Source organism: Liolophura sinensis, chromosome 1 (assembly GCF_032854445.1).
Source record: "Liolophura sinensis isolate JHLJ2023 chromosome 1, CUHK_Ljap_v2, whole genome shotgun sequence".
Taxonomy (NCBI): Eukaryota; Metazoa; Mollusca; class Polyplacophora; order Chitonida; family Chitonidae; genus Liolophura; species Liolophura sinensis.
This window is the reverse complement of record NC_088295.1, coordinates 91701864-91714565: the sequence shown is the minus strand read 5'-3', so window position 1 is coordinate 91714565 and position 12702 is coordinate 91701864. Positions and strand designations below refer to the sequence as shown.

Genomic DNA, 12702 nt, shown 5'->3' with positions numbered 1-12702 from the left:
TTTATTGGGTTGAAAAGAATATAAAAATTTTTTAATACTTGTTTAAGATATTTTGAATGGTAGTCTTTTGGTGGATATAAATATGAGACAGGTGCTGTCTTTTAGTGGACATACATTAGTCAGGTGCTGCCTTTCACTTTAAATGTTTCAGTGAGGAGTCTTTTCTACAACATTTAACTTTTAGTGAAAACTGATTGAGGATGGTTTAAACATTTAGACTCAGACAGTCTGTCTATCTTGTTATACTTGTTATACTTTTTGTATCTGTTCTAGGTGTTATACAATTTATCTGCTGTCTCTGATGTTGTTGTTATACCTGCTGTCTCTGATGTTGTTGTTATACCTGCTGTATCTGATGTTGTTGGTATACCTGCTGTCTCTGATGTTGTTGGTATACCTGCTGTCTCTGATGTTGGTGTACCTGCTGTCTCTGATGTTGTTGGTATAACTGCTGTCTCTGATGTTGTTGTTATACTTGCTGTATCTGATGTTGTTGTTATACCTGCTGTATCTGATGTTGTTGGTATACCTGCTGTCTCTGATGTTGTTGGTATACCTGCTGTCTCTGATGTTGTTGGTATACCTGCTGTCTCTGATGTTGTTGTTATACCTGCTGTCTCTGATGTTGTTATACCTGCTGTATCTGCTGTTGTTGTTATACCTGCTGTCTCTGATGTTGTTATACCTGCTGTCTCTGATGTTGTTGGTATACTTGCTGTCTCTGATGTTGTTGGTGTACCTGATGTTGTTGGTATACCTGCTGTCTCTGATGTTGTTGGTATACCTGCTGTCTCTGATGTTGTTGGTGTACCTGCTGTCTCTGATGTTGTTGGTATACCTGCTGTCTCTGATGTTGTTGGTATACCTGCTGTCTCTGATGTTGTTGGTGTACCTGATGTTGTTGGTATACCTGCTGTCTCTGATGTTGTTGGTATACCTGCTGTCTCTGATGTTGTTGGTATACCTGCTGTCTCTGATGTTGATGTACCTGCTGTCTCTGATGTTGTTGGTGTACCTGCTGTCTCTGATGTTGTTGGTATATGAAAATCTGCCGTATTGTTCTTGATATATTTCCTATGCCCATTCTTGGGATATCGGGTAGATATGTTGTTGTTGGTATATCTGTTGTTGTTGGTATATCTGTAATTGTGGATATTGGTATATCTGCTGTATCTGTTGATATGGGTATATCTGCTGTATCTGATGTTGTTTGTATACCTGCTGTCTCTGATGTTGGTATGTCTGCTGTCTCTGATGTTGTTGGTATACCTGCTGTATCTGATGTTGTTGGTATACCTGCTGTATCTGTTGTTGTTGGTATATCTGCTGTATCTGTTGATATTGGTATATCTGCTATATCTGTTCTTATTGGTATACTTGCTTTATCTGTTGATATTGGTATATCTGATGTATCTGTTGATATTGGTATATCTGCTGTATCTGTTCTTATTGGTATACTTGCTTTATCTGTTGATATTGGTATATCTGCTGTATCTGTTGGTATTGGTATATCTGCTGTATCTTCTTATTGGTATACCTGCTGTTAGTGTTGCATACATGTGTTAGTGTTGTGTGTTAGTGTTAGTGTTGTGGTGGTGCATGCATACCTGCTGTATCTGTTGTTAGTGGTGGTGCATGCATACCTGCTGTACCTGTTGGTATATCTGTTGGGCATGTTTGCAGGACGTCTCCAGAGTCATCCGATGATTCACAGTCAGAGAGATTTGTCCGTGTTACCTCAGCCTGCTCTGGAGGAAGAAGTCACCGAGTCTCCCCTCACTGCACCGGCTTATTCCACAGAGGATCAACGAAACAGAGAATCACAGCGCGCTAACAAAGATAAACCACGCCTTATGTTTGAAATCACCAGTGACGATGGCTTCTATACCAGAGCAGATACCATGGAAGGCAAGTCTTGTCTGACCACAAGTACTTTCTGTAATAATACAGCATCTTTCTCAGATTCATTATGTGCCTTAAATCAGATCTTTAATTGTATATATTTATTCATGTAAATGAAGTAGTGCAGAGTATGGTGATAAACACTGTTAAATAAATACTGCTGGGAATGGTGATAGACACTGTTAAATAAATACTGCTGGGTATGTTGATAGACACTGTCAGATAAATATTGCTAGGTATGGTGATATACACTGTCAAATAAATATTGCAGGGTATGGTGATATACACTGTCAAATAAATATTGCAGGGTATGGTGATAGACACTGTTAAATAAATATTGCAGGGTATGTTGATAGATGCTGTCAAATAAATATTGCTGGGTATGGTGATAGATGCTGTCAGATAAATATTGCAGGGTATGGTGATATACACTGTCAAATAAATATTGCAGGGTATGGTGATAGACACTGTTAAATGAATACTGCTGGGTATGTTGATAGATGCTGTCAAATAAATATTGCAGGGTATGATGATATACACTGTCAAATAAATATTGCAGGGTATGATGATATACACTGTCAAATAAATATTGCAGGGTATGGTGATAGACACTGTTAAATAAATACTGCTGGGTATGGTGATAGACACTGTCAGATAAATATTGCAGGGTATGTTGATAGACGCTGTCAGATAAATATTGCTGGGTATGGTGATATACACTGTCAAATAAATATTGCAGGGTATGTTGATAGACGCTGTCAAATAAATATTGCAGGGTATGGTGATAGATGCTGTCAAATAAATATTGCAGGGTATGTTGATAGATGCTGTCAAATAAATATTGCTGGGTATGGTGATAGACGCTGTCAAATAAATATTGCTGGGTATGGTGATATACACTGTCAGATAAATATTGCTGGGTATGGTGATAGATGCTGTCAGATAAATATTGCAGGGTATGGTGATAGACACTGTCAAATAAATACTGCTGGGTATGGTGATAGACACTGTCAGATAAATATTGCAGGGTATGTTGATAGACGCTGTCAGATAAATATTGCTGGGTATGGTGATATACACTGTCAAATAAATATTGCAGGGTATGTTGATAGATGCTGTCAAATAAATATTGCTGGGTATGGTGATAGATGCTGTCAGATAAATATTGCAGGGTATGGTGATATACACTATCAAATAAATATTGCAGGGTATGGTGATAAGACACTGTTAAATGAATACTGCTGGGTATGTTGATAGATGCTGTCAAATAAATATTGCAGGGTATGGTGATATACACTGTCAAATAAATATTGCTGGGTATGGTGATATACACTATCAGATAAATATTGCAGGGTATGTTGATAGATGCTGTCAAATAAATATTGCAGGGTATGGTGATAGATGCTGTCAAATAAATATTGCTGGGTATGGTCGGTGATACACACTGTCAGATAAATATTGCTGGGTATGGTGATAGATGCTGTCAGATAAATATTTCAGGTATGGTGATGCACAGTGTCAAATAAATAAATAGCATTAATGTCATACACACAGCCTGCATGATGTTTAAAATGATTTTAATTGTTCAACAGAGGCATGGCTGAAAGTTACAGAGAAAGTACAGGATGCAAGAATTTCAGCGAGGATGAAACAGCTGTCCTTTTCAAGTAAGTGTGTTGCTCAGTCAGGGACCGTCCCCATAAATCATTTGCGTTCGTTTAGTTTTTTTTCTCCGAAACACTTAACTCGATGTAGACCTTTCATTGGACTCGAATGAGTCCTCGTATCGGTCGGCTGCTATGTAGTGATACGTTCGGAACATCGTTGTGTAAACCAGTGATCGGTAAACAGGCTTTTAACACAAGTCTACACAAGAAACAAATCAAAAGAAACAACAGTAACAGCAGTTCCACTCCAGAAGAAAGTTCAAGTTTCACACTTACATATTTTCACGAGTCTACCGATACACAATATATAGGCCTAAATATGTGGTTGGACATATATGCCAGAAACTCCTAGAGGCCTAGGCTACACTGTACAAGTACACATGTGCCGAGTCATACCAGGTCCTGCAGGTTTCGTATCAGCTGATGTCGCATGCTGACAACTATATGGTGCGATGGGTGTTTGTCCAACTCTGTGCTTGAGATCTAATGAAGGACATTTAAATCGTTTATTGTGAACTGTAGGTTATATCCAGCCTTGGCGCTTGGGGTGTGCCCAGGGCCGCCATGCAGGTATTGAGGATTAAATGAGGATTGTCATATATAACAAGGTGTCAGCATCTACTCACACCGAGCCTTGGTGAAACAAAATGTGCATATTTCCTTATTTCACAGTAGGCTATCCTTCATTCACAGACATAAGTAGGCGTACCAGCAGGCGTACAGATGATTACGGAAAGCTGTTTAAAAAAGTTGTCAGCTTCAGCTTTTGTCTGAATTCTCCAATAATAATTTAATTGTGCGTTTTGTTCTGTGTTTCTTATCTGCTGATAATTTCTAAAGTGATTCCTGTACCAGTTGTCACCAGCCTGATGTAATCCTTATAAACATTGTATAGTTTCTGTGGCTATCGTTCAACTGAAAAGTTTGTCAAGAAGATAGTTCACTTCAATCCAATTCTGAAATAAAGCTTTCAAGGGATGGGAGAAGAGGTAAGGTATTTACTGGAAATCGACGTAACTCCACGTCATACTGTGTCTTTTGTATCTTGGAACATAATTAGTATATATATATATATAAATATATATTTACGCATATGGGTTAGGCCTAAACCCACTGCAATTCTTCGCAATTTAAAGTTACTGCAGACAGGCAGTCATGTTGTATCGGAAATTGAGGGATACTTTCCAGAACCTCACATGTAACAAGGATGCAGGGGCCACATGAAATATAGGTGGTTTGTGTGTGATGTGTGACAGGTATGGTTACATTTTCCCTCTACAAGCTTCAAGCGAATCCTGCAGGAGAATCTGGGAATCAGGAAATGGGGCCTTTAATCTTTGCAGTAAGGTCAAACCACTCAAACTTTGTTGTCAACTGAGCAGACTTTGTTCATGCTTTCCTTATCACTGCTTATAGCCTTTCCCGACATCCAATACCCAGTGACTGATAAATTTTCAACATAGTTTGATAACAGTGGGCTTTAAAGTCATTACAAGAAAAGTGTACACTGTACATGAATACAAATACTCCTGTAAATAAAATGGAAACTATCTTTCTTTACTTATATTTGTTAGGTAAAGTAGTTTGTAAAGTTAAATAACATTCGCCTCCTCACCCTCCCTATTTTTGAGAGTGGACTGTCAGATTGATGTCATTCTCCCGCCAAGGTAATTACATGGATAGTAAAGGAAGCCTCTTCTGTGTTTAGGTACAACTGTTTTAGCCTAGCAGGCGTTTTTCAAAACCTTTATTCACATGAAAGGCAGCATTACTCATAAATGAAACGGCAATTCTCGGACTTCCAATCACATGTAACCATAGAGAGGCTGTGTAGACGAGTGGTCGGTAAATGTGAGACACACCTGGTGGAGAGTTCCCTGTAAATCATATGCTACAAAACGCTCGGCTCATTGGATACATAACATTTAGTTCAGCCAAGTTACTAGAAGTTGAGAATGCTAAATTTAGTAAAGGCGAAAACTGATTATTATACTTATTTGGCATTCATTTTACTGCATTGTCAACGTGTTGTGTAGAAAAGATCGACATGGGTAATACATCTGGGCAGTATCATGACAGTTCTGATCAGTGAAGCGTGTCATCATTGTAGTCGACATTCCCCGCCATGCTAGCGGGACGACTTTTGCCTGGCCTGCTCCCTCTTCAGCTGTTTCCAATAATCGGTTCCAAGGAAAAAATCGAATGAACTCGATACCCCATCGTTTAAATCAGTGTTTATTTGTTTTAACCGAACCCAAAGCAAACAATTTATAGGGACGATCCCTTAAGTGACCTGAATCTTCATTTAATCATAGGTGGTTGGTCAAGCAGTCTATTTCAGTATTATGAAATTTATTAGTACATGAGTATTATTACCAAAGCTGCTGTTAATATTGGTACCTTTCTTGATGGTAAATTTATGATACATGTTATACAAGTTATAGGCATTCCCACTGTTTTAACTTGTGCACATATCACAGACCAAAGATGTCTTTAACTGAATTCAAAAGTGTCAGCATTCTCTGCGGTGAGTCTATGTACATGTATGTATAAGAGCATTGATTGGTTCAGCTGATAAAGGTTTGATTGGTCCTGTTGATGAAGGTTTGTGATTGGTCCTGCTTATACATGTATAATGAACATTGTAATTGGACCAATGCTGAGGCATGTTGTGATTGGTCCTGCTAGTGACGTTTTGATTGGCGCTGTTGTGATCGGTCCAGCTGATGAAGGTCATGATTGGTCGACAGGTGTCCACGGTGCCAACATGTTCGGTATAAACCACCCAGCAGTCGTCTACCTCCTTGAGCAGCTCTCTGGGGTTAGGAATTGCCACAGCTACAACTTCCGCTTCTTCACGCACCGTCTCTCCCTGCCTGAGGAGGTAAGGTCTTTGAAACATTTCGCCTACTAATATGTAAGTTATAGAAGATCGCATGTTTGAATCCACCTCTGCTAGCTTGGTAGTGTCTTCCAATCAGTAGTTTGTCAGGTAATTGATAAAGTGAGTTCAAATAAAAAAGGGAACTATGTCCTTAGGTTTTACTAAATGACAGTCAATTTTTGCTGTCTTTTAAGGCAACTGTCTTGGAGGCTAGCCCAGTGACATAATTAATATATAGTATAACAGCTGTAGAAGTAGAAAACTACTTAGAACTGAGGAATAAAATCACATGGTGTGAAATAGGCAACTTTACTCATATTGGGCAAATAACTTTATACAGTACCAGTGCTGAATATAAGCAGAAAAGACAGACCTGACAGTTCATCCTTTCTTGAAAATAGTAAAGGAGACCTGTTGATAAACGGTTAAATGTACGAGACCTGGAATAATTGGAATAAAGTATTGTGGCAACAAAATGATATGATTCTTTCTGAACATTGAGCATGTGAACATATTACTCCTCTTTATCCTGTTTAATTGGCATGGTCTTCAGGAGGTTGTAGTGAAAGCTTTGTACATGTGTCACTATGTTACAGGAACCAGCTGAGAATGCAAGTGGTTGTATCCGCTGTGAGGAGTTTGGCAGTCGTAAACCATATGACATGTTTAGCTTCCTTATGTCACGTTACCGAAATAAGCCATGTCCTGAACAGCAGGGACCTGGGGATGAGGAGATGGTACACAAATCATCTAGGTGAGTAAACACTTGTATTTATGCAGTGTAATACTCTGCACATGCTCGTTTTGTCCTTGATAAAGACGCTGGTACAAGTGATGTAGACAGTGGAGGGGGAAAAAGTAAGTTTTACCCAGCAGCACAAGTAACGTGGAATAGACTTCCTGTTTTTGTCTGTTTTTCTGGTCTACTGACTTTGCTGTTGTTGTTGTTGTTATCCTGATGGGAAGGGGTCCGTTATTAATAAATTGTTTGGTATCTTCCACAGACGAGCTACCAGCATGGACCTACCGATGGCCATGAGGTTCAGACATCTTCAGGAACATGCCAGAGAAGCTGTGGGTGTTTACAGGTGGGTACAAGGGTACACCTGATGGCCATGGTATGTCGTAAGGGTGGTCACATGATATAGGTATTGTGCTGGTCAGCGTACAGGTACACATGTTGGAGTGAAGATCTGCATCCGGTGTTCACAGTTTCTTAGTGTAACACTATGATCTTGTACTATTTCCTTGATACTTGTAAATTTGGCAGCATTTTCAGTATTTGTTTACTTGCTGCTCTCTGCCCAACCCTACCCATATAGTCTTAATCAGTGATGGGTCAGGCAGGGATGTAAAAAAATCAGCTGGTCCATTTCTCTCTCCTTTATTACCAGGTCTGTCATTCATGGCAGAGGACTCTTCTGTAAGCGTAATATTGATGCTGGAGAAATGGTGATCGAATATGCGGGTGAAGTGATTCGCTCAGTGCTGACAGACAAGCGGGAGAAATTCTACGAGAGTAAGGTTTGTAACACCTTTTACTTTCATCTTCTCATTTAGAATTGTAGTACATCACTAAGATGAACATAAAGCCTACAACTATATATACATAGAAAAAATTATATAGGGCACAGTCATCACAGAAAACTATATAAAAAATTCTATAACATTTTGAAAGCCGAGAAGATGAAGTCCAGCATTGAGGATATAGCACTGACGAACAATTCAGTACCCATGGTGTAATAGCCCTTGTGAACTTGGCCAATCACTAATGCTGAAAGGGTCTTGTGAGAACTGGCTGTCATGTCAAATGCCGATTAGCTCTTCATTGTCAGGGTTTCTTATAGTGGATAGAGAGATATCGGTGCAATAAAGTGGATTTTATACCGTAGTAACTTGTCGGGATGAGCTGGCAAGAAACCGCTTTGGCGAGTCATTGAATTGTTGAAATAGTACTTCATTAATTAATTCCGTCTTGCACACGTGAGTACCAGGTATTGTGCATAACTGAGTACCACATGTCTTTCACACCTGAGTACCACATGACTCGCACACCTGAGTATCACATGTCTTGCACACCTGAGTACCACGTCTCACACAAGTCATCCGACTATCATAAGCTTTGAACAAACCATCTGAATGACTAGAATATATCAGTGACATATGTGCATTGTCAAAAAACATCTCCCTATGAGCAACATATGTGTATTGTGCGAATCGTATGAGCAATATATGTGTATTGTGCAAACTGTATATGCAAAATATGTGTTGTGCAAACCATATGAGCAACGTATGTGTTTTGTGCAAACCGTATGAGCAATATATGCGTATTGTGCATACCGTATGAGCAACATATGTATTGTGGATACAGTATGAGCAACATATGTGTTTTGTGCATACCGTATGAGCAACATGTGTATTGTGCATACCGTATGAGCAACATATGTGTATTGTGCATACCGTAAGAGCAACATGTGTATTGTGCATACCGTATGAGAAACGTGTACTGTGCATACCGTATCAGCAACATATGTGTATTGTGCATACCATATGAGCAACATATGTGTATTGTGCATACCATATGAGCAACATATGTGTATTGTGCATACCATATGAGCAACATATGTGTATTGTGCATACCATATTAGCAGTATATGAAAAACATGTGAACACCATGTACAGTATGTTGTACAACCCAGTGTGTGGGCATAACATTTCACAGGAGCAGTCTTGCCTTCTTCCCCAGACCCTTCCCCAGGCCTACTCAGAGTGCTCTGTCGCCCCACAACTTGCATGTAATGAATTGTTACAATTATACTGTAAGACGCAATTCAATTACCAGTGCTGTGCTGTACCCATGGCCCTGGTGACGAGGGTTGCTATAGTAACATGGTGGTCAGAACTAACATTGGGCTGGTGACTAAAACAGTTACTTGGCATACTGACCAGGACACTAACACTGTTCAATAACCTAACACATCCAATAACCTTCTTGCACTGATATGGAGCACGTAACTCGCCTAAAACCTGTTGGTCAAAGCACTGTACGTTTATTTTCTGTTTTGTTATGTGAGTGTGCACATAAAGCAAACTGGTAGGTCAAAAAGATAGTAGTTCACAAAGACGGTACTTCACAAAGACAGTTGCACCACAGCAGAAAATGGTGTGTTTTTGCACAGGTTTGAACAAAATTGTTTAGGCAGGAAATATACCAGCTGGAAGTGGCAGTAACTTTGTTGACCTAACAGAGCTGTTTTATGTAATCTAACTGAACTGGTGGTGGATGAAATGTCATTAGACATTGACCAGAATGCATTGTTACTCTGCTGAACTGGTGGTGGAGGAAATGCCACTACAGTGGTCCATGTACATCATAGCTCTGCTGAACTGGTGGTGGAGGAAATGCCACTACAGTGGTCCATGTACGTCATAGCTCTGCTGAACTGGTGGTGGAGGAAATGCCACTATAGTGATCCATGTACATCATAGCTCTGCTGAACTGGTGGTGGAGAAAATGCCACTACAGTGGTCCATGTACGTCATAGCTCTGCTGAACTGGTGGTGGAGGAAATGCCACTATAGTGGTCCATGTACATCATAGCTCTGCTGAACTGGTGGTCGAGGAATGTCACTATAGTGGTCCATGTAGGTGGTAGCTCTGCTGAACTGGTGGTGGAGGAAATGCCACTACAGTGGTCCATGTACGTCGTAGCTCTGCTGAACTGGTGGTGGAGGAAATGCCAGTATTGTGGTCCATGTACCTCCTAGCTCTGCTGAACTGGTGGTGGAGGAAATGCCACTATAGTGGTCCATGTACGTCATAGCTCTGCTGAACTGGTGGTGGAGGAATGTCACTATAGTGGTCCATGTACGTCATAGCTCTGCTGAACTGGTGGTGGAGGAATGTCACTACAGTGGTCCATGTACATCATAGCTCTGCTGAACTGGTGGTGGAGGAAATGCCACTATAGAGGTCCATGTACATCATAGCTCTGCTAAACTGGTGGTGGAGAAAATGCCACTATAGTGGTCCATGTACGTCATAGCTCTGCTGAACTGGTGGTGGAGAAAATGCCACTACAGTGGTCCATGTACGTCATAACTCTGCTGAACTGGTGGTGGAGGAAATGCCACTACAGTGGCCCATGTACATCATAGCTCTGCTGACCTGGTGGTGGAGGAAATGCCAGTATTGTGGTCCATGTACCTCCTAGCTCTGCTGAACTGGTGGTGGAGGAAATGCCACTACAGTGGTCCATGTACGTCATAACTCTGCTGAACTGGTGGTGGAGGAAATGCCACTATAGTGGTCCATGTACGTCATAGCTCTGCTGAACTGGTGGTCGAGGAATGTCACTATAGTGGTCCATGTACGTCATAGCTCTGCTGAATTGAAATGCCAGTATTGTGGTCCATGTACCTCCTAGCTCTGCTGAACTGGTGGTGGAGGAAATGCCACTACAGTGGTCCATGTACATCATAGCTCTGCTGAACTGGTGGTGAAGGAAATGCCAGTATTGTGGTCCATGTACCTCCTAGCTCTGCTGAACTGGTGGTGGAGGAAATGCCACTACAATGGTCCATGTTCGTGGTAGCTCTGCTGAACTGGTGGTGGAGGAATGTCACTATAGTGGTCAATGTACGTTATAGCTCTGCTGAACTGGTGGTGGAGGAATGTCACTATAGTGGTCCATGTACGTTATAGCTCTGCTGAACTGGTGGTGGAGGAAATGCCACTATAGAGGTCCATGTACGTCATAGCTCTGCTGAAGTGGAGAAATGCCACTATAGTGGTCCATGTACGTCATAGCTCTGCTGAACTGGTGGTGGAGGAAATGCCACTATAGTGGTCCATGTACGTCATAGCTCTGCTGAACTGGTGGTGGAGGAAATGCCACTATAGAGGTCCATGTACCTCATAGCTCTGCTGAACTGGTGGTGGAGGAAATGCCACTATAGTGGTCCATGTACGTCATAGCTCTGCTGAACTGGTGGTGGAGGAAATGCCACTACAGTGGTCCATGTACATCATAGCTCTGCTGAACTGGTGGTGAAGGAAATGCCAGTATTGTGGTCCATGTACCTCCTAGCTCTGCTGAACTGGTGGTGGAGGAAATGCCACTATAGAGGTCGATGTACGTCATAGCTCTGCTGAACTGGTGGTGGAGGAAATGCCACTATAGTGGTCCATATACGTCATAGCTCTGCTGAACTGGTGGTGGAGGAAATGCCACTATAGTGGTCCATGTACATCATAGCTCTGCTGAACTGGTGGTGGAGGAAATGCCACTATAGTGATCAATGTACGTCATACCTCTGCTGAACTGGTGGTGGAGGAAATGCCACTACAGTGGTCCATGTACGTGGTAGCTCTGCTGAAGTGGTGGTGGAGGAAATGCCACTACAGTGGTCCATGTACATCATAGCTCTGCTGAACTGGTGGTGAAGGAAATGTCACTATTGTGGTCCATGTACATCATAACTCTGCTGAACTGGTGGTGGAGGAAATGCCACTATAGAGGTCCATGTACATGTACATCATAACTCTGCTGAACTGGTGGTGGATGAAATGCCACTATTGTGGTCCATGTACGTGGTAGCTCTGCTGAACTGGTGGTGGAGGAAATGCCACTACAGTGGTCCATGTACGTGGTAGCTCTGCTGAACTGGTGGTGGAGGAAATGCCACTATAGAGATCCATGTACATGTACATCATAACTCTGCTGAACTGGTGGTGGAGGAATGTCACTATAGTGGTCCATGTACGTCATAGCTCTACTGAACTGGTGGTGGAGGAAATGCCACTATAGTGGTCCATGTACGTCATAGCTCTGCTGAACTGGTGGTGGAGGAAATGCCACTACAGTGGTCCATGTACGTCATAGCTCTGCTGAACTGGTGGTGGAGGAAATGCCACTATAGTGGTCCATGTACGTCATACCTCTGCTGAACTGGTGGTGGAGGAATTGCCACTACAGTGGTCCATGTACGTCATAGCTCTGCTGAACTGGTGGTGGAGGAAATGCCACTATAGAGGTCCATGTACGTCATAACTCTGCTGAACTGGTGGTGGAGGAAATGCCACTATAGTGGTCCATGTACGTCATAGCTCTGCTGAACTGAAATGCCAGTATTGTGGTCCATGTACCTCCTAGCTCTGCTGAACTGGTGGTGGAGGAAATGCCACTACAGTGGTCCATGTACATCATAGCTCTGCTGAACTGGTGGTGAAGGAAATGCCAGTATTGT

General features: G+C 41.6%; 2 protein-coding genes across 2 annotated transcripts in view; one reads left to right on the top strand and one right to left on the bottom strand.

Moving 5' to 3' along the window:
* The window catches only part of LOC135462100 (histone-lysine N-methyltransferase 2A-like), a 53641-nt gene that overhangs the window by 33487 nt on the left and 7452 nt on the right, over positions 1-12702 (top strand). Inside the window, 6 exon segments of the mRNA XM_064739456.1 lie at positions 1684-1908; positions 3495-3569; positions 6320-6453; positions 7050-7207; positions 7458-7541; positions 7848-7977. Coding sequence (XP_064595526.1) covers positions 1684-1908; positions 3495-3569; positions 6320-6453; positions 7050-7207; positions 7458-7541; positions 7848-7977 — 806 coding nt within the window.
* On the bottom strand, positions 270-1641 carry LOC135482400 (integumentary mucin A.1-like). Its single transcript, XM_064762367.1, has 3 exons — positions 1608-1641; positions 1169-1332; positions 270-1085 (listed from the first exon to the last, which is right to left on the bottom strand). Exons 1-3 carry the CDS (start codon positions 1639-1641, stop codon positions 270-272), a joined length of 1014 nt encoding a protein of 337 aa, XP_064618437.1.